At 32.5% G+C, this 20,658-nt stretch overlaps 2 protein-coding genes and 1 long non-coding RNA gene across 5 annotated transcripts in view; 1 reads left to right on the top strand and 2 right to left on the bottom strand.

Annotated features, from left to right (window-relative positions):
- LOC107501165 overlaps positions 1-7,850 on the bottom strand; it is a 38,485-nt gene extending 30,635 nt beyond the window's left edge. Inside the window, exon 1 of the long non-coding RNA XR_001594695.2 lies at positions 1,819-7,850. This is a non-coding gene — a long non-coding RNA (uncharacterized LOC107501165). The remainder of the gene's footprint in view (positions 1-1,818) is intronic.
- Positions 7,851-12,739: 4,889 nt separating this feature from the next.
- Positions 12,740-13,576, top strand: PMCH (pro-melanin concentrating hormone). The gene is made up of 2 exons (XM_016126989.2): positions 12,740-13,037; positions 13,370-13,576. The coding sequence occupies exons 1-2, from the start codon at positions 12,789-12,791 to the stop codon at positions 13,574-13,576; spliced, it is 456 nt and encodes a 151-aa protein (XP_015982475.2). The 5' UTR covers positions 12,740-12,788.
- LOC107501164 (PARP1 binding protein) overlaps positions 13,039-20,658 on the bottom strand; it is a 45,319-nt gene continuing 37,699 nt past the window's right edge. For 2 of the 3 annotated variants that reach the window (XM_016127052.2, XM_036237364.1), the window contains 2 exons: positions 15,072-15,207; positions 13,039-14,580 (listed from right to left, as the gene is read on the bottom strand). In XM_016127052.2, the coding sequence (XP_015982538.2) occupies positions 14,243-14,580; positions 15,072-15,207 (474 nt within the window). In that variant the 3' untranslated portion in view covers positions 13,039-14,242. Of the gene's footprint in view, positions 14,581-15,071; positions 15,208-20,658 lie in introns of those variants that run through there. The other variant, XM_016127053.2, reaches the window with a different exon arrangement.

Below are 20,658 nucleotides of genomic sequence, written 5' to 3'. Positions count from 1 at the left end.
AGGGCAGAAGTTCACCAAGGAATCCCCAATGAGCAAGACTGGTGCAAGCCTCTGCTTGCATGATATAACATCTCATTAGTTAAAGGAAGTCACCTGCTTGAGGTCAGAGTCAAGGAATGGGCAGGTCACCCTCCCCACAGTGAAAAGGCAAAGTTACATGGGTGGTATGGATACAGTAAACAATGAACAATTGAAGCCAACAAGGCAAGCTCCTGCAGCTATACAGGACCTATACATAATATTTATATATAGAATATAATATTAATTACATTCTAATGAATATAAGAAACAATTATTTTCTAAATAGGATGACAATGTATTACAGATGTTGTAGGAGTTGAGAGAAAGGGGTTTGACTATAATACTCAGGAAAAGCCGCAAAGAGAAGGGTCTTGAAGGATATTTTAAATTTAGATGGGTTAAGGCACAAGATGAGGGAACTTTAAGAGCAGGAATAACGTAAACAAAGTTGTGACAGCGGAAAAGAGCACTGTGCATATACACAGAATGAAAAACATGGCATGTATACCAACAGCAAGATGCTTCCATCTGATCCAGTCTCTATTACAAAGGAAAATGTAGAACAAATGAATCTCATATTTATCCTATATTGTAAAAACCACTGCATTTCAAAATGTTTTGAGAGCCTAGAGTTCTCAGTGTGATAATCAGGAACATCTGAGGGCTGAAGACAGCCATGAGAGTATAAACATAAGATTCCTAACACATGTAATATGAAGACTCAATGCAGTATTCACCATATGTAAAGAAACCTGAAATTATGAATCAATGTATAAAATATAACAATCTTTTTTGGTAACCCAATGTTGAAAACTTTCATCAGATTGTTATTTTGGAAGCATGCTATCAGATAACTCCAAAATTGCTAAGAATCAAAACAAAAATCCAAGAATCATTTTTGCAAGGCAAGTGAAAAATTTGGCTACAAACATCTCAGGCATGTTCATGTAACTCTTTGATGCTACTTATATCCTAATTTGTGGCAGTAAGATTTCAAAGCAATTTTCAAGATATTAATCTAACCTTTAAAAACTGGTGATGTATAATTCAATAAAACAGGTTCTTCATTTAGCTCTTAAAACAAGTTTCTTAATTCTGCTTATATAACACTAATAGCCAACATGCCATCCAGTAATGATACTCAGGGAAACAGCCAGTCCACTAGTGTTCATAGACAGAGATGAATTTAAACCTTTATAGAATTAAAGAGAAAACCATATGCAAAGCAGGCCCATAATTTAAATACACATTGTAGTAATATAAATATTTAAATCAATTAACCACTGCAACAGTGGAACAAAGCTTGAAGATAACCGTCTCACATTCACTGGACTAATTCCAGTAGAACATCACCAACTTCCCACATCTCCCACTCACTATCCCACAAATCCACTGGACTGAGCATGGTGAGAAGGTACCTACCCATCCCCATTGTTGGAGCAAAACCAAAGAGCTTACAACCTCCATGATTCTCAGATGGGCCCCATATCCATGAAAATTCTCTAACATGCCCTACAAGCCGAGGTACTGGAAGCCTTGAAAAGCTCCTCTGAGCCCTCAAACTGAAGACAGACTCAAAGTTGATTCTTCCCATGGAGTCAACTCATCAGCCAGATTCAAAGTCTCTCAGAAGTGTAACCTCCTAATTCCACTGTTGAATTCTGATTGGCCTAAATGCTCACCAGGAGCTACCCTTCCCTGCCAACTGTGCGAACACCACACACATATAGAAACACCACCCCTTCTAAGGAAGTTCCAGGACATTCTCTTGCCAGCCAAATCCACCTCACCACATACCTTGTTCTTGTTCTCCGTCAAAATGTGAGCACTCTGGTCATCAATTTGCCCCACTCTCATCTCCAAACAGCTCTGTGCTTCTTCTGTCCTCCATCTCCAATCTTTGCACTGTGCCTTCTGGGTAATAAACATCCTTATAGCATTCTCCATTTCACTGATCTTACCACCACACACACTTTAGGGTTCAAAAGGAGAATGAATGTCTTTTTTATTCCACACTGTCAATAGCATGTAAAACCTTCTGTTACTTGAGTCCCACAGATTCGGCAATGCCCTTTCTTTCCCTTCATTATCATTGTGCTGTATCTTCCATCTTTAAATAGAAATCTTCCCTTGGCGCCACACTCTATTCTTTCCACAGCCCGATTTTTCTGCATTCCTCAGCATAAATTGCAGGCATATCACTTATATTCACCATCTCCACTTATTCTCTTCCCATTCTTTCTAAAACCCTCATATAGGGGTTCAGTCTCTACCACTGTCACTGAAACTTCATCAGGGTCACTAATGACTACCACATGGCCCAATCAAAGATGCATTCTCAGTTCTTATTCACCTCTTTGCATTTGGCACAGATGATTACTGTGTTTTTCTGCATTTATTGAGATGATCATATTTTTTTTTCCTTTAGTCATTTAATGTGGTAAATTTCATTAACTTTTTGAAAGTTAAACCATTTATATTCCTGAAATTAACTATACCTGATCATGAAATATAATCCTTTCCATACAACTGAATTCTACATTTTGTTTAGGGTTTTTATATCTAAGATTGGGGCCTATAATTTCCCATCTTTGAATATCCTTATCAGGTTTTGGTACCAAGTTTATGCCAAACTCACAAAAATGAGTAGGGAAATGTATCAAAATTCAATCAGAGAAGCAGAATCACTCACATATATACACAGACATATACATGACTTGTTACAGGGATTTGATGTCATGCAATTGTGGAAGCCAAATGAGCAGTCTCCAGATTGTTCCCTCTGCATCTGGAGTCCACAGAGCAGGCAGCGCGGAAGTAAAGATGGATGTAAAGTAGGAAAGAACAAGAACAAGAAGCTGGAATTGAAAAGCATAAGCTGAAACAAATGAGGACAGATTGAAACGCACATCTGATCTCGACGTGTCTGACATCGGTATGGATGTCCTGTAGGAGAGCCCTTTATCGCAGAACTACACATATGCACGTCCCAGGAGTGATGCAAACGGAAAGTGGATCCAGGGGGAAGGCAGAGCAGTTGTGGGCCTTACCGCTGCCTGCAGTCAAGCAGATGAGCTGGCAGATGAGCGATATCATGTGCGAGCTGCAAAACGGCTGCAGCTTCACACTTCGGGCCCCCACATCTCGTCCAAGAATTCTCTAATGGCCCACTCCAACGAGAAATATACAAAGAGGACAATTTAGAAAATGATATTCAGGCATGTCAATGCATTACAAAGCTACCACAGAAACTATTTTATTCTTTTGCTATTTTCTGACAGTTTTCATAAGATTGGTATTATTGCTTGGAAGAATTTACCACTAAAGCCATTTGAGCCAGGAGCTTTCTTTGTGACAAAGGGTTTTAAATTATGGATTCAATTTATTTGATATAAAAAATGCTTTAATTTCCGATTTCTTCTAGTGCCAGTCTCGAAACTATTTTTTTTTTTCTATAGCATTTCTCTATTCCAGGGGTCAGAAAACCACGGCCCTCAGGTTATCTAAAGTTTTATTGTTTCACTGCCAATCGATATATATGTGCATGGCTGTTTCTATGCTGCAGTGACAGAGTTGAGTAGCTATGACTGTATGGTCCACAAAGACTAAAATATTTACTATCTAGCCATTTACAGAAAAAGTTTGCCAATCCTTGACTCATCTCATCTAAATTGTCAAATTGACAGAATAAAAAGTTATTCATAGTATTCACTTACTATCTTGTTAATGTCTATAAGATCTGTAGCAATGTCCCATTTTTATATTCCTGGTATTAGAAACTTGTGTTTTTTATCTTTCTTTTTTTTAATCAGTCTTACTACAAGTCATTGATTTATTAATCTTATGGCAAATTTTTTATTGTATAATTGCTTTCTATTGTATTTATTCTTGCTCTTATATTTAGTAATCCATTCCATTTTCTTTGGGTTTACTTTTCTTTTCTTTTATTAATCCCTTAAGATGTAAGCTTAGATCATTGATTTTTCAATATTTTCTATTTTCTAAAACATACATTTTAGAGCTATATAATTCCCTATAAGCACCACATTAACTAAATCCCACTGGTTGTATCATATTTTCATTATATTCAGTTCAAGGTATTTTCTAATTTCTATTGTGATTGCTTTCTGAAACCACATATTATTCAAAAGTGTGTTGCTTAATATATAAACACTTGTAGATAGTCTTAGCTATTTTTGTTATTAATTCTAGTTTAAGTTTACTGCGATAAGAAAATAAACTGTGATTTCAAACATGAAATTTGTTTAAACATAGAATACCAAAACAGTCTTGAAAATGAACCAAATAAAGCCATTTACACTCCTGACATATTATAAAACTCCAGTAATGTGGTACTGAGATAAGAATCAACAATTAGATCGATGAACAAATCAGAGGGCTTAAAAGTAAATCTGTCCTTTTAATAATTTATTTTTGATAAAGGCACCAAAGCAAAACACTGGGAGAAGGAAAATCTTTTCAACAAGTGGTGACTAAATAGCTGGATATCCACACACAAAAACAGGAGCTTAATTTCACACCACACTCACACCACATCCAAAACTAATCTGAAGTGGATCATAAATCTAAATGTAAAAGCTAAAACCATACAGCTTTTAGAGGAAGTATAGGGGAATATTTTCCATGTCTTGAGGGGAAGCAAAGGACGCAAAAAGTAATAATGAAAAGAGAAAACCTGATAAATTAAGTCTTACCAAAATAAAAAGCTTCCATTCATTGAAACATCCAGTAAGAAAATGAACAATCAGGAGATGGACTGAGAGACACTACATATACACATGTGCGCACACACACACATATATGGCAAAAAAACTGGTATTTATGATGTATAAAGAATTGTCACAATTCAATAATAAAAAGAAACATCCTTCCCCCCCAAAAAAGATCAAAATATTTAAACAGACATTTCACAAAAGACATGTGAATAGCAAACAAACACATGAAAAAGTGCTCAATATCACTAGTTATCATGCACTGCAAATTAAAACCACGAGATATCTACCAAAATGGCTAGAATTAAGAAGAGTGACATCAAATGTGGGTGAAGAGGATGTGGAGCAACCTAAGCTCTAAGACATTCTTGGCCGGAGTGTAAAATGGTATAGCCATTTTGAAAAATAGTCTGGCAACTTCTTATAAAATTAAATATACATCTATCCTATGACCTAACAATTCTATTCCTAGGTATTTACCCATAAGAAATTAAAGAGGTCCACAAAATGACATGTACAAAAATGTTCATAGCAGCCTTATTCATAACAGCAAAATACTGGATATAACTCGAGTCCATCAGTAGGAGAATGGATAAACTAATTGTAATGTATTCATACAATAGAATAAAATGATAGAAACCATTGATTCACATAACATCACAAACATGCTGAGTAAAAAAGCCTTACGAAAGGGACTATGTTACTGCATGATTCCAGAACAGGCAAAACCAATTCATAGTTCAAAAAAACCAAAGCAGTGATTCCCTCACAAAAGAGAATTAGGGTGAGGGCTGGAGGTGGGGAAGTGATGGCAAGTAACCATGAAGAGGCAAAAGAGAAACTTCTGGGGTGATGGCAATGTCTTATCTTGAAAGGAATCTAGATTCCATAGGTGTGTGTGTGTTTGTCGTAACTCAGCAAATGTACACTTATGATTTGCACATTTCACTTTTTGTAAATTTTGCCTTAAAAGAAAAAATTATAAACAAATACTAAATTCTGGTTAATTATATGCATGTGGAAGTATTTAATGGAATATGCACCGATGTATGTAATATATTTTGAAATGCATTAAAATCATGTAATTTAGGGAGGGAAAGGCAGACAGATCACAATAAAAAGTGGAGTAAAAAATTAAAAGTAGAATCTAGGTGGAGTTATTTGGGTTACTCGCTGTATGTATTTGGAAAAGAATTCTAAATTTTCTTGTTTAGTATAAGTGAGCAATCTTGGCTTTTAGATTCATAAAGTTAGCCATTAAGAAATTCAGGTTTCTCAGTAAAACAACGACCAATCTCTATTTTATTTGCATTGAATTTACTGGCATCACATAGCAAAATATGTCACCTGGAGAAAAGAGAATTTCTATTAAGTTATTTACAAATATATGGTGTTAGTAGTCTAGCTTCAAAAAATAAAGACCACATTTTGTATAAACATTTTGCCTTTCCAAGGTTTCCTGAACCTCCCAAAGCCCATCTGGCAATAGTTTTTCTTCTTCAAAGTTCCTTTCTACCACGTGGGGACACTTAATTTTCGGCATCAATGGAAAAGAAATCTACTATGCTCCATTGCACATCAGAGTAACCAACATTAAAAAAAAAGTTATCATTAAAAAAAATTGGAAACAACCTCCATAATTAAATGATTATAGAAAACCTCATAATGTTCAGAGGCTATGACAATTTAAGCAAAATAAAACATTAACTAACTTTTCTAAACCATCAAAATGGTTTGGATTCAGTCCAAATTTCAGGTGAAGATCAGCCAAAGCAATTCATCCAATGGAAATTTAAAACAAAATACATAATTATTGATATTTATTACACTTCCAGAATAGCAGCTAAGAAAAAAGGTTACTACTGGCAAGGACTTTTGTTGATTAAACAGCCACCTTCAAAGCAGGTTCAAACCCTGAGAAACAAACCAGGACACAACTGAACATTTAAAAGGTTTTAAAAAGCCCTATGAACAAAGAAGTGAGAGGATTTCAGAGTGTTATAAGTATACTCTCAGAAAACATATGCCTAATAAGATTTAAACAGTCTCAAAGAGAATCAACAGCTAACTATGCCCATCTCTGATAAAATATATTTACAGAAATTAGAATATTAAACAGAATCATTTCAGGACTTAAAATATAGCCCTATAAAATGAGAACTAAAAAGAAATAATTCGATATGCAATACATGTACATTTTTTGCAAATGATTCAAATTCCATTACAGAGAGAATTTTCCACTAAGGATAAATTGAGATGTCCATCTCTAGCAATATGGCAGACTACTTGGATAGAGAACACCTCTCAATAAATAAAAAATAAAAATAAAAATAAAACACTTTAAAATGCTAGATGAAAAAATATTTTATAGAAAAAAAAAGAAAAAATAAAACACATCTTTTTAAAGTATTGCTGAATTGGTGGTAAAATAAACGAAACCATAGGAGGTTTCCTATGGGAAACTAGGATATTTCATAGGGGTTAACAAGGATTAGAGACAGCATGTGCTCCGAGAGATTCTACCAAATTCCTGGTGACCAGCCTAATGACCCGTATGTGTTGGGGCAAAAGGCAAAGCTCAGGACCTATGTTAGATAAGAAATCAAATTAGAAACTCCCAAATAAAGCTTGGAACCCCCATAAAGAATAAAACTAGAAAAAATCCAGCTAGTAGGAGGAGGCATGCCTGTGTCAGAAATGGCTCTGGGAATGGGGAGAGAATGGGGAGAAATATACATATAGTTCTAAGAATTCCTAATGGCAAAGGCATGCTCACTAGTTTGGTATTTGTACTGACTGTGGCCTGAAGAACCTCAAGCATAAATTTTAGTTTAAAGTGGCCTGAGAATGGTAGTGCTCCAGGTGCCTGGCAAAAGCAAACACAGGAATTTCAAGAATTCCTTTGGATACAGTTCAATAAATATATGCACAAAATGGAAAGTCACTAAACACATGATGAAGGCACCATGAGCTGGGATCAGCAGAAATAATAAACTGCAGTATCAGATATGCAAAGACAGTAGATATTGAAATTAGATATAAATATAAATTCAACATTTAAAAATAAGTGTTTTATAGATTTAAAACAATAAGAGATTGAAAATATGCTTAATAAAAACTAGAAAAAAACTGTAATTGACTAGGCAAATCTGAAAAGGAACTGAGAACTTTTAAAAATAAAAGATATTAAATTAAAAGCTCAATACACAGTTAAACATCAGATTAGATACAAGTGAAAGTGCATTGGTGAACTGGACTATAACTCTGAAGAAATTATTTAAAATGCAGCAAAGAGAAAGAGAATATAGGAAAGAGAGGTTAAAAGACATGGAGAATAATATGAGCAGGGAAGCCCGATATTTATCTATTCCAGAAGGAGAAATAGAACAGGGGAGAGGCAAAATTCAAATAATAAATAACAATTTTCCTGAATTTATGAGAAACACTAATCAGATTCAAGAATCTAAACCAATATAACTTAAAAGAAATCCAGACACATCATGTGACGCATCGAAACAGAACATCAGAGCCAAAGAGATTTTAACAGCCGTCAGATAGAATACAGAGTTTACCTATAAGGGAATCGTTATTAAAACTAACAGCTACATTCTCAGCAGTAACAATGAAAACCAGAAGAAACTGAAACAATAAAGTACTGAGAAAATAACTGTCAATTGAATATTTATATAGTCACTAACATCATTGTTCAAGAACAGCAAAATACATTTAATTAAAATAAACTTTAGTTTACTACTAACAGACCCTCACTAAGGTAGCATTTTAGAATATTTGAGAAAGATGTAGTTCAGAAAAAAAGATATATGGCTATGAAAGGAAGAGCTCAGCTGTAAAAAAGAATGGCGAAAAAAAAAGTAGATGAATTTGAAAAAATGTAACCATATAAAACAAAATAATCTCTAACTTGTTTTATTAAAAAACTAGAACTTAAGTTTTAGGAAATAATACCATATGAATTAGAAATACTGGTGACTGAAGTTAAAGATTCTAAGGTCTTTACATTATCTGGGACGAGGACAAAAATACTTATTAACTTTAAATGTAAATAACTGAAGATGATATTAAAATGTTTAGGGTATCCTCTAAAAGTATAAAAAATAGATTAAATGTAAACCAGAAGGCAAGGAAGGGAGGAAGGAGAGAACATATTAGAACAATAAAATTCACAAAATAAAATAGTAGTATTGAATCTCAGTAATTCGGTAAACAGAATAAATGTAAGTAGACTAAACTATCTGAGCAAAAGATACTGTCAGACTAAAAATTCCAAATTCAAATTCAGCTACACGATATTTACAATAGACACATCTAAAACATAAAGATAGAGAAAAAGTGATATTGACAGACACATTATTAAAGCTAGAGAGGGTCATGATATGTGGTTTGGTTTATGAGAAAAACAAAACTATTTCCAATTTGAAAATCCTAATAACAGAAGCTCAAAATAAATAAAGCAAAAATTGCAAACTATAAAAAGAATTAGATTGTAAACCCTTACAGTGAAAGATTTGCAAATATTTCAGTAACTGATAGTTCATGAGACAAGAAATCAATAAGACATGCAAGATGTAAACAACATACTAGCATGTTTCATTTTATGGACAGATATAGACCCTGCTCTCAACAATAATGTATACATATTCTTTTCAAAAATAAATACAACTTTTAACACAAACTGAAGATATTATAGGTAAGTATCTATATGAAGAATCATATGAAATTACTACCTGTACATCAAAAACAGTTGAAAATTAGTTACATATTATTCAATCTTACACAGATTTCAAATACTCTATAGGCTAAGATTTCTGACAACAACTCTAGTTAGCAGGAACTCGGTACCCTCTCCCTCAAAACTTCAATTCCTGTATATTTGGAATGTTAAAAACAGCTCTCTAAGTAATTGATGAGTCAAAGAGGAAATAATAATGAAAATTATAAAAATGTAGAACTAAATATTAAATATTCTATCAAAATTGTGGAACCTAGCAAAAATACATAAAAGGAAATATATAGCCTCGAATGCTGATTTAAAAAGTCTAAATATTGAGTTATCTTTCCAATTTAAAAAGTTTAAAAAATTAACAAAATAAACCTCAAAAAAATAAATAAAAAGAAATTAGTGAAATAGAAAAAAAAATATGTAGTGAAGATCAACACAGCCAAAAATTAGAGTTTTGAAAAGTCTAACAAAATTCATAAACTTCTAGCAAGACTGACCAAAAGACAGAGGCAGAGAAGAGAGAGGCAGAGACAGAGGACACAAATAAGCCTAATTAGAATGAGATACGACTAGAGATGGAGTGAGGCTTAAAATATTTAGAAGACAATTATTAACTTTCTACTAGCAAATTTGAAAACAAGTAAAATGGATATATTCTACAATAACATATTCTTAAAACGAACTAAAAAAAGAGAGAAGCTGAACATTCCTACAGTAACTGAAAAAAAGTGAATCAATCATTTAAAAAAAAAAAATCTCACCAAGAAAACACCAAGTCCAAATAGTTTCACAGGAGAGCAAAGAAAAGGAATAAACCTTGTTTTCCACAGTTCATTTTATGAAGCTAGTACAACCTTAATGCCAAACCAGACAAAGGCAATATAAGACAGGGAAATTACAGATCAATCTATTGAATTCAGTAATATTTTTTTAGAAGTTTGAGTCATGAACACATGGTTGATTTGACATGAGAAAAATCTGTTCATTTATTAAAGACTGAAGGAGAAAAATGATGTGATCATCTCAATAGTCGCAAAAAAAGTATTCAATAACATTAACAATTCATGAGAAAAACTATTAATGAGCCAGAAATAGGAGAACAAGTTATAAAGAATGTCTATAAAAAACCTATAACCAACATCATGCTCAGTGGTGAAACATTAAAAGCATTCTCTGTAAAATCAGTAAATCTGCAAAGCTGTTATCTCCATTTCCAACTGTACTGGAAGTTTTGGTCAGTGTATATTCACACAAGAACAGACACACAGATAAACACACACATACATACAAATATAGAAATACTTACTTTATGTCATTTGTCTTCATGGAAAACCCTCCAAATTAATACATCTATAAACTATTTTGTATTAAGAAGTTTATATATGAGTACTACACAAAAGCCAATTACATGCACAAATCAGCAGTAACGTTAGAAAAGGTCATTTTTTTTTAAAGATACCATTTACAATAACTAAAAATAAGTTTAACTATAAAGAATTATAATTCTTCCAGCAAAAGATATACAAGACTTTTATGGAGAAAACAATAAAATGTTATCAAAAAATTAAAGATTTAAAAAAATGGAAAAGAAGCATGTTTATGGATAAAAAAAATAAACTATCTTAAGGGTGTCACTTCTCCTCCAAAAGCAACCTATAGAACCTAGGCAGTTTCTGTCATAATCCCATTGAGATTTCTCATAGAACATGAAAGTTGATATTAAGGTTTATAAGGAAAAGAAATGAGTAATACCCAAGGAACTGCTGCAGAAGAAAACCTGATGGGTGAGTAGAGGGTTGAAAAACTTGTCCTAGCAAATATCAAAAATTATTTTAAAGTTATAATAAGACTATAGATCCTGCAGTGGAATAAACAGTTCATAAAGACCCACCCACATATATATAGAAACCAAATATACTACAGAGATGGCATTGCAGATTTGTGGGGACAGGATGAATCATTCAAGAAACGTGTAAGGACTTTTGGAAAAAAGTAAAATTGTATCTCTTTTATACCACACACAAAATTCCAGATAAATTAAGAATTTAAATGTGAAAGTCTAAACATTTAAACTTTTAGAAGACAGAAATATGTTAATGATCTCAGGGTACATATAACTAACAAAGAATTAATATCCAGATGTATAAAGAACTCCCATGAATCAATAAGGAAAAGACAAACAACCCAATAGAAAATGAACAAATATTTTTTAAGAGCATTTTACATAAGAGAAAAGATAAATGGCTCACAAACATACAAAAATAGACTCAACCTCTTTGGTAATTAGAGAAATACAAATTAAAAGGTGAATAAGATACCCAAATATTGGCAAGAACATTGAGCAATGGGGAATTTTCATACCCTGCTAGTGGGAGCTTAAATTGGTTGCTACTATTCTGTAACACTTTGGTATCAGTAAAACCAAACATGCATGTACTCTATAACCCAATAATTCAATACTTAGATACATACCCTAGAAAAACTCTTGCACATATGTACCGAAATAAATATACAAGAATGTGTTCTTTTACTTGGTGGGGTTAAAATTACAAAATTAACTCTGAAATGTTTAATTTAAAATCGTATAACATAATCATCTTCCAAATTTTTATAGAGCACATAAATATTCTCTTCATGAACTTAATATTATTTAACTGCTAAATTCGTTAATAAATATCAGTAACATTCCTTTGTAAGTGCAGAGATAAAACACACCTGTCAGGTCAATTTTAGATGTAGCATGAATGAATTTTTGTTGACACTGACAGAATATTATACACGTGACTCACCAAAGACTCTGTCAAGCGGTTATGAAAGAAAATGTTTTTTGAAGATTATTTCAATTTAATCAGGATTAACAGTAAATAAAACTTTTATCCTTATCATCATCAAGTGAAATAAGTTTAGTTTTAATCTTAACTAAGTATACAAAAGGGAACAATAAGAATATGGAGAGGCTGACATCCTGTAGTCTTCCTTAATAATAATCCATTTTCAAGAGACTATAATCTTCTCAACAGAAAGCATTCTACAAAAGATTGTAATCAGATTCTGAGAAAATTCACTCAAAATAAACAATATGTCACTAAAACCGAAACAATGTAGGTATTAGCAGCTATACAAAAGGTTAGCCTCTAACTGATTACTCATTTCTCAAATGATGAAAGTCTGTCTTGAAGTGCTTTCTATTCGAGCTGGAAAATATATAAAAAGGTAGGAATCATTTATGAAGCAGTTTGAGAAATTGTCTTCATTTTACACCTCCTTGACTCGATGCAAACATCGAACTAAGAATGGCAAAAATGAGTCTCTCTTCCTATGTATTAATACTAACTTTTTCTTTGCTTTCTCAAGGCATTTTCCTTTCAGCATCCAAGTCCATAAGAAATTTAGAAGATGACATGGTATTTAACACATTTAGGCTGGGGAAAGCCTTTCAGAAGGAAGATACTGCAGAAAAATCAGCCGTTGCTCCTATCCCGGAACAATATAAAAATGATGATAGCAGTTTCATGAACGATGAGGAAACCAAAAATTCAAAGGTAAGTGGTAATATGACTTGTCCTTTATTTCAATGGATATTTGAATGATTTTTGTGAACCATATGAAAGTAAAGTCAATACTTTTATAAACAGAAGCTATGTGCAAATACTCAAAATATACATTAAGACTGATGAAATTCCATACATACCGGGTTGTTTTTGGACAACTCCTTTCCAAAAGGTTTTTGCCTCAAAAAAACCTTGTATCTAAGGTATTTTTAAAAAGGCAAATCAATGCAGAGCACCTTTGATCAATAAGAACATTATGCATCTGTATTATATTACCATTCTCAAAAAGACAGCTAAAACACAAATAAACCTTTTCTTTACAGAACGCAGGCTCCAAACATAATTTCTTAAATCATGGTCTGCCACTGAATCTGGCTGGAAAACCTTATCTTGCACTAAAAGGATCTGTAGCTTTTCCAGCTGAGAATGGAGTTCAGAATACTGAATCAACACAAGAAAAGAGAGAAATGGGGGATGAAGAAAACTCAGCTAAATTTCCTATAGGAAGGAGAGATTTTGACAGTGAGTAGTCCTTTCAAATTCAATTGTTATATCTAAAAACCATAAAACAGAAATCTGAGTTTAACTGAATTGAAATCCAATCATAAAATTAAATAAGACCATGGTTCAATTACACTTGATATTAAGTGATCCTTGCCAAATATGTGGAATTAAAAAAACATGTAGTTATTATAATTTTTATTTACTAGGAATTAGATACATTAGATCCAGTCTTTTAGTTCTAGTAAATTTTGTGTGATAATAACAGTCCTTTAAACAATTTAAACTTTTTTTTTCCTTCAGTGCTCAGATGTATGCTGGGGAGAGTCTATCGACCGTGCTGGCAAGTCTGATGATACCTGTTGGCCCACATCATCTTTTCAGAAGAAAACAAAATCACTTGATTGCCTGTGGGGAGAAAGCCCTTAATGTTCCTATGACTTGTATTATTTTAAATGTCTGTTTTAAAAGGAAGTAGTATTCAGAGATATCAGTAACCTAAATGATATGCTTTATCTGTGCATTAAACTTTGTGAATGTTCAGCATAGTTATGACTTAGTGGTATTTTTTAAACAATGCTTAACATACTAAGCTTACATGATAAGGCATCATAATTTATACCATCTCTTAATTGAGAAATGTCTTTGATGGATGTTTTTATATATACATAAATCTAAAGCACATAAAAGCAAATTCACAGTCTAAAAAACTGAGTTAACTTTGTCTGGCCAGTAATCAATTTGTCCTTGGCGGTACACTTGTTTTTTGTTACTCTGGCTAGTTTGCCATTCAATTTATTCTGCAAATCGTTTGATGTCTTAGGTATCTTAACATTTTTATGTTGAGGTGGTTCGTTTCCATTATCACAGAGAATATTTTCATCATCTAAATCCACCTGTTTCCTTTTTGAGCTTTTATTTCCTGTTTGACTACTTGATTTTCTTTCTACTTTTTCATTTTTACTTCTGTCCAGATGAACATTTCCAGATCTTGTTCCAAATGTTGGTCTTTCAACAGAAGAATTTACACCTTCTGTTATGCGAGATAAAAAGAGGAAGGAATTATATAATATTTAGTATTATTACACATGAGAATTTTAAAATAACCTTAAAAACCAATTAAAGACTAGTCAAAAATTTATGATTTGCCATCAAATAATGCTATAAATTACATGATTAACAAATACAGCTATATTACTATTACATTACTTTTTATTTTACCATATCATTTTTTATCCCTATAAACAACAAATTATTTGCTTTGTTTGAATACATGAGACTTAATCCTTAAATGCAACAAGTTATCTCTTAAAACCATTTAGTTAAATCAAACTGTGTCCTATTCATATCTATAAACTTGCACTTAGGTTTAACTTTTTAAGTAAACCAAAGGCTTTAAAAATATAAACTTTACATTTCACATTTTATACTTTACAAGAAAAAAAATCTGGTTTTACTTGAGTTAAAACCAATTAGTACTTTAGAATTAAACTGTTATTTAATTGCTCAAATAAAATCAATTACCAGAAAGGCCATTTTCCATGTGAGGAACACACAATGGCTTTGATGCTATATTAACATTGTTCCATGTATTCCTGCTTGTCAGGCATTCATCTTTGTAAGTACAAGAAAACTGGGATCTAATTAAGGTTTGCTTCATCTGGTAACAAGAAGAAAGAAGAAAATATGCAATTTATTCTTTATTTTTATTTTTTCACCTAGATAGAAATTCTACAGCAATCAAGGTATCATAAAAATTTCCTTTCAAAATTTCATTTATTCACTGAGAACTTTTAACCCTTGATGTTTCAAAGTTTGCAAATTCATTCATTGCTACAACTAGCATTTTTATTCATTTTGGTAATACCAGTTTTATGTATATTTTTCATATTTTTAACAATTCAAAAACATCAATTCAAAATTACAGAAATTGAGGAAGAGAGAAATGCTCAGATGAAAAAGGGAACTAAGAGAGGGCAAAAGAAACAAAAATAGAAAACTAACAAGGAAATGAACAACGATAAAACAAAATGGTGACTGAAAGGCATTGTTTCTTGATTAAAACTGGAAATATTTGGGAAAATAAGAAAGATGATTCAAATAGTCACTCTAGGAAGACTGGACCAAGTAATTTAATGGGTGACTATCTAAAACATACTCTTGCATTTATCTTCAAACATCATAAAGAAGAGGAAATTAGAAAGCTAAAGTTAATTCTTAACCACTAAAAAGGATGCCAAGAAAGCAGTTTTGGGAATGTATTCTGAAAACACAAAACTAGTAGTTGTTTTGGAGGTAGAAATTAATTTTAGAACAAAGTAATCTATACAGATAATGCAAATTTCAACAGTTACAGCTGATGTGTAAGGCCATTCAGTTATAAGAGGGAGATTTCTCTAAATCAGAAATAAACAAAGTTTAAATATCAAATAAATGATTGAATAAGAGGACTTTAACACTTTACAGTATAACTACATTATGCTAAAGATTACTTACAGAATATTGATATAGTTCATGAAGTCTAAAACAGCACAAATTTATATTATATATTCAGTAGTCAAATGTTATATATTCAGAAGTCGTATGCTATATATTCAGAGGTATCACTACATTAACTCACTCAGCTGTTTGCAAAGATAACAGCAATGAAATTCACTATGGTTTAAAAGAAATTAGAATAGTCTCCAGTACAACTAATCATAAAAGCAAGTTTTCTCTGGGTGATAAATTTTATATCTTTCTCATTAATGACATCTATGAGAACCTCCAGTTCCCAGATCACTAAAAATCATGTTTAATTTGCTTGAAGATTTAGGTCACTGGAGTTTGTTCTCTTCCATTTAGGCACAAAAATACATGAAACAGAAAAAAATGTGAAAATGTAAAGAATCAAAATTATTTTTTTTAAAGTTAAATAGAATAGGCTCAACAATGGATGGAACTACAAAGTCATATCTTCATAAATCCACACGAATGCAGCTACTATTATACAGTTTCCACCATGATATGCTCTGAAATATAATCGAAGGTTTTAACTAGCCCTTTCTGGACTTTATTAATTCCATAAATACCAAATTAAAGCAATTGACAAAGCTACTCAATGAATTTTGTTAATAAAATTAACTTTATATTACATCACATCATTATTATAGTAAAGTTATCTAAAAATTTTCCACAAAACCAATACTGTTGACATTATCTTTTTACATAACTTTTTCTTCATTTCACCAAAATTATTGCTTATAGAGAATTATAAACTTACTGCTTACAAAGAGTTATACACAGTATGGTAAGCCCATGAAGGCAAATGAATGCCAAGTGGCTGGCTAGGATGACTCCCATAGTACCCAGGTAGTGACAGGTGGCTTGGAAGACTTTAACCTCTCACCACAAAATCTTCATCAGTACCACCCATAAAACACCAAATAAAAATCCAATAATTATATTTAGTACAGAGAACTGATGTTTTCTCAACCTCGTGTTTAGCATAAACAAAAATTTCTTTAGAAAGCTGTTATTTTTCTTAATTTTTAACGTACATCAAGTAAAAACTTTTCTTTGCTATGTAAATAGTCACAAAGTTCCACAGACTTCATTTCAACTAGATTTCTACTCTCCAAACCCCACACTGAGAAATTCTCTAGCCCTAGTGACAACAGGGCAATTTCAGAAAATTAGGGTTACAATGCAATAGCTTCTTAAAATACTAAGAATGGGATTGGATATGAAAGGAAAATAGTTAACCACTTTATTTACTATGAAAATATTATATATTAGCATATCAAAATATAAGAGTACCATAATAATTCTATGGTAATCTTGGAATATTTATGTCCAAAAGAAAAAACTGGGAGTAGTTATATTGAAGATATTTTTTTTCTTTTATAAAACATTATATGTGGGTTTTATTTTTTCTTTTTTTTCTATAAAAGATGTTTTCATCTAGCATTTTAAAGTGTTTATTAATTACCACTTATTAAGTTCTAACTATGTGATAGGTGCACAGCATACTAAAGATAGTACCCGGACAGCTTCTACAATCATGAAGACATTCTACTTATAAAATTTGCTCTTGACACAGCTGGAAGGAATAATAAATAAATTGGATAACAAAATCAAGATCGAAAAGACCTCAGAAGGCTAGAACCATAAGTAGAAAACAATACGATGAAAATGAACGAGAATAAACAAAGTCCTGTATTTAAGTTCAAAATATCATTTACAGATGCACAGGATGAGGAGAAACTGACTTAAAAATCACATGAAAAAGATCAAGAGATTTTAATTGATTATGAACTTGATTGGAGGCACTAATGTAATGTCCAGCTAAGAAATCTGCATGAAAACCAATGATACGATGGGAAAGGCACCAGGTTTGCAGTCAAAACACCTGGCTTCTAATACTGGCCCTATCACTCTTATTAACTAGATGATCGTGGGTAAACCTCTCAACTTCTCACTCATCCACACATAAACAGGAATAATATTTATCTCACAAAATTGTACAGATTAAATGAAATTAAAAATATGAAAGGGCTATATAAACTCTAGAGATCTATGTAGATACTATGCAATTATTAATGCAATAACATATATGACAACATATAGAGTAAGAAACCTGTTGAATTAACACTTCTTAGGACCAGGCCAACTCTAAAATGATTCTAGGAATATAACTCAAAAAGTGACCTTACAATCAGCATCTTCATTTTAGTTATTAAAAAACAATACAAGCTACACTGGCTTATATTTATAACTTAAAAAAGAATGCTTTTCCCTTGTTCATAAAGGCTGAATTTTTCTGCACAAGATTATTGGCTACATAGAGTTGAGATTAATTCCTGCTGCAAATCTTCCAAATCTCTCTGTGTATTTGATTTGGAATCACAAATAAGCAATATAATTACCTCTTGAAAGTTCTTTTGAAGTACTAAACAACTGAGAATAATGTCCAGATTCATACATGGCTGTTAAAATCATTTTATGTTCATCACATGAGAGAAAAGGATTGAAAGTTTTCCTTTGTAGAGTGATTTCCCCCCTTTGGAAAGATTTCTATCCACAGTAAAATTGCAATGAACTTCAAACTTGCCAAGAATTGGAAAACTCCTTTTGCCACAAGTTCTTTTTAAATTGAAATTATTAGTAGGTTCCCAGTTTGAGGAAAATAGTACTTCACATAGGAAAGCCTGACTCCAGCTAAATTAAGAAGAATGAGTCAAATATATTGAAAAGTCAAAGACATTCTCAGTTAGCTATATTAATAAGAAAATGAAAGTTCTAAGCCCCCATTATACCAATAAATAGATCGACAAGTTTGAAAAAGGAAATTATTCTCTACACACTTATTAAATATGTAACTAAAAATAAATACTCTAAATTTCATTTTCATTCTTACACTATCATATTTTCAAAAGAGATTTGCTATCATAATGATATGAATTTTTAAATATATCGAAGGATCCTTCCATCATTGAAACTTCATTTACTCTGCTAAATAGCAGTATTTTTGACTTAAGTAGTAACATTACCTTTTTATGACTCCACATTATAATTACTGTGCCTTTATTTACTCTTTAGGAACAGCATAATCTTTGAAGTCTTACACCTGAATATAAACCCTTGCTCTGTTTCTTACTAGCTGTATGGTCTGGAAAATTATGCCTTCTAGAGCTGAGCAAGGATTAATTAGGATGAAGGATATAAAATGTCTGTCTAGTATAACACTAGACACTTATCAGGTACTCAAATTCATTACTCCAGCCAAAATGAATTCAATTTCTAATTGAATGTCTAGTTCAGTCTAACACAAACATCCCATTTTCATTCTAACAAAAAGTGCTGCTCACTCATTCAAAGTCTTTTCTTAATGTTACCTTCTCAAAGAGACATCTACTGATGATCCTATTTTAAACCAAACACACACAAAGGAACACGCTCTCTTTATTCTTCTTCCCAACTGTTTCACTCCATAGCACTGATAACCTTCTACTACACCACATAGTTCACTTGTTCGTTTTGTTTATTGTCTGCCTCTCTCAACTCAAATGTAAGCTCATGAACAAAACCCTTAGTCTGGCAACTAACTAGTGGCCCTCCTATCCTCACAAGGTGAGGAATCCACAGGGCCTCAGACATGAGCACTAGGAGATAATAACTCCCCTTTTAGATCCTGTTCCAAGTACCTGGGACCTCAGAATTCCGTATTCGAACTGTCCTAGGCACTGGGATGGCACTGGCCTCTTCCTCTAGGCTCAAGGGATGACTATTTCCAGCAAGAGTGATGGGGAGTGGGTGTGCACACCTCTTGGTGGAGTGTCCCTAAGAGTATGGAACAGAACCAAGGTTGACGGGGTGGAGGAGTAGTTCGGGGGCTTCCATTTATATTCTTGCACCCTGACCCCACGAATATTTGAGAAAGACTTGTACACGAGAACTGGGGTTTGTGTCTGATTTGTTCACTGATGTATCTCCAGTGCCTAGGACAGACCTTGGTATCTAGGAGGCATTTAATATACGTTTGGTAAGTGAATTAAGTAAAATTAGACTTGTATGCAAGTGGAAGGTATGAGGAAACAAACACAAGAAAGCAAATGCTAGGAAGTAGAAAAAGACATACAGAACAGATTCTACTCTTTAAATGGAGAGTAAGAAAACTACATGATACAGAAATAAGAGAAATAAACTGGGGGAAAAAAAAAGCCAAATCACTGAAAAGACAAAAACTTTGAGACAGAAAAACATGTACAGAGTAAACTCTGTTCAAAAAAGTAATGAAACCATTTGGTACAGAAACGAGAAATATACATGCAGAGGAAAGCTAAATCACATATAAACACAGAGAACCATGCAACTAAAGTCGTTAAGATCCATTATATCCACCATTCCCTTCAAGTTCTTAAATATTCCACTTTTCTCTGGTTCTCATGCACCTATCCTTACAATAAGCCTTACAAAAAGTAACTTTCTTAAAACCACGAAAGCCACACTTTCCTTAATCCACATTATTTATTCACTTATTTATAAAGCCAGTACACAGTGGCTTTATACATTATGGCAATCTAATGCATTCATCAGGTTGTTTGCTCAGTCAGAAATGCTCTCTTCCATT

The sequence above is a fragment of the Rousettus aegyptiacus genome, unplaced genomic scaffold (genome assembly GCF_014176215.1).
Source record: "Rousettus aegyptiacus isolate mRouAeg1 unplaced genomic scaffold, mRouAeg1.p scaffold_m13_p_2, whole genome shotgun sequence".
NCBI lineage: Eukaryota > Metazoa > Chordata > Mammalia > Chiroptera > Pteropodidae > Rousettus > Rousettus aegyptiacus.
The sequence above is the reverse complement of the archived record's forward strand: the minus strand, read 5'-3'. Positions and strand labels throughout refer to the sequence as shown.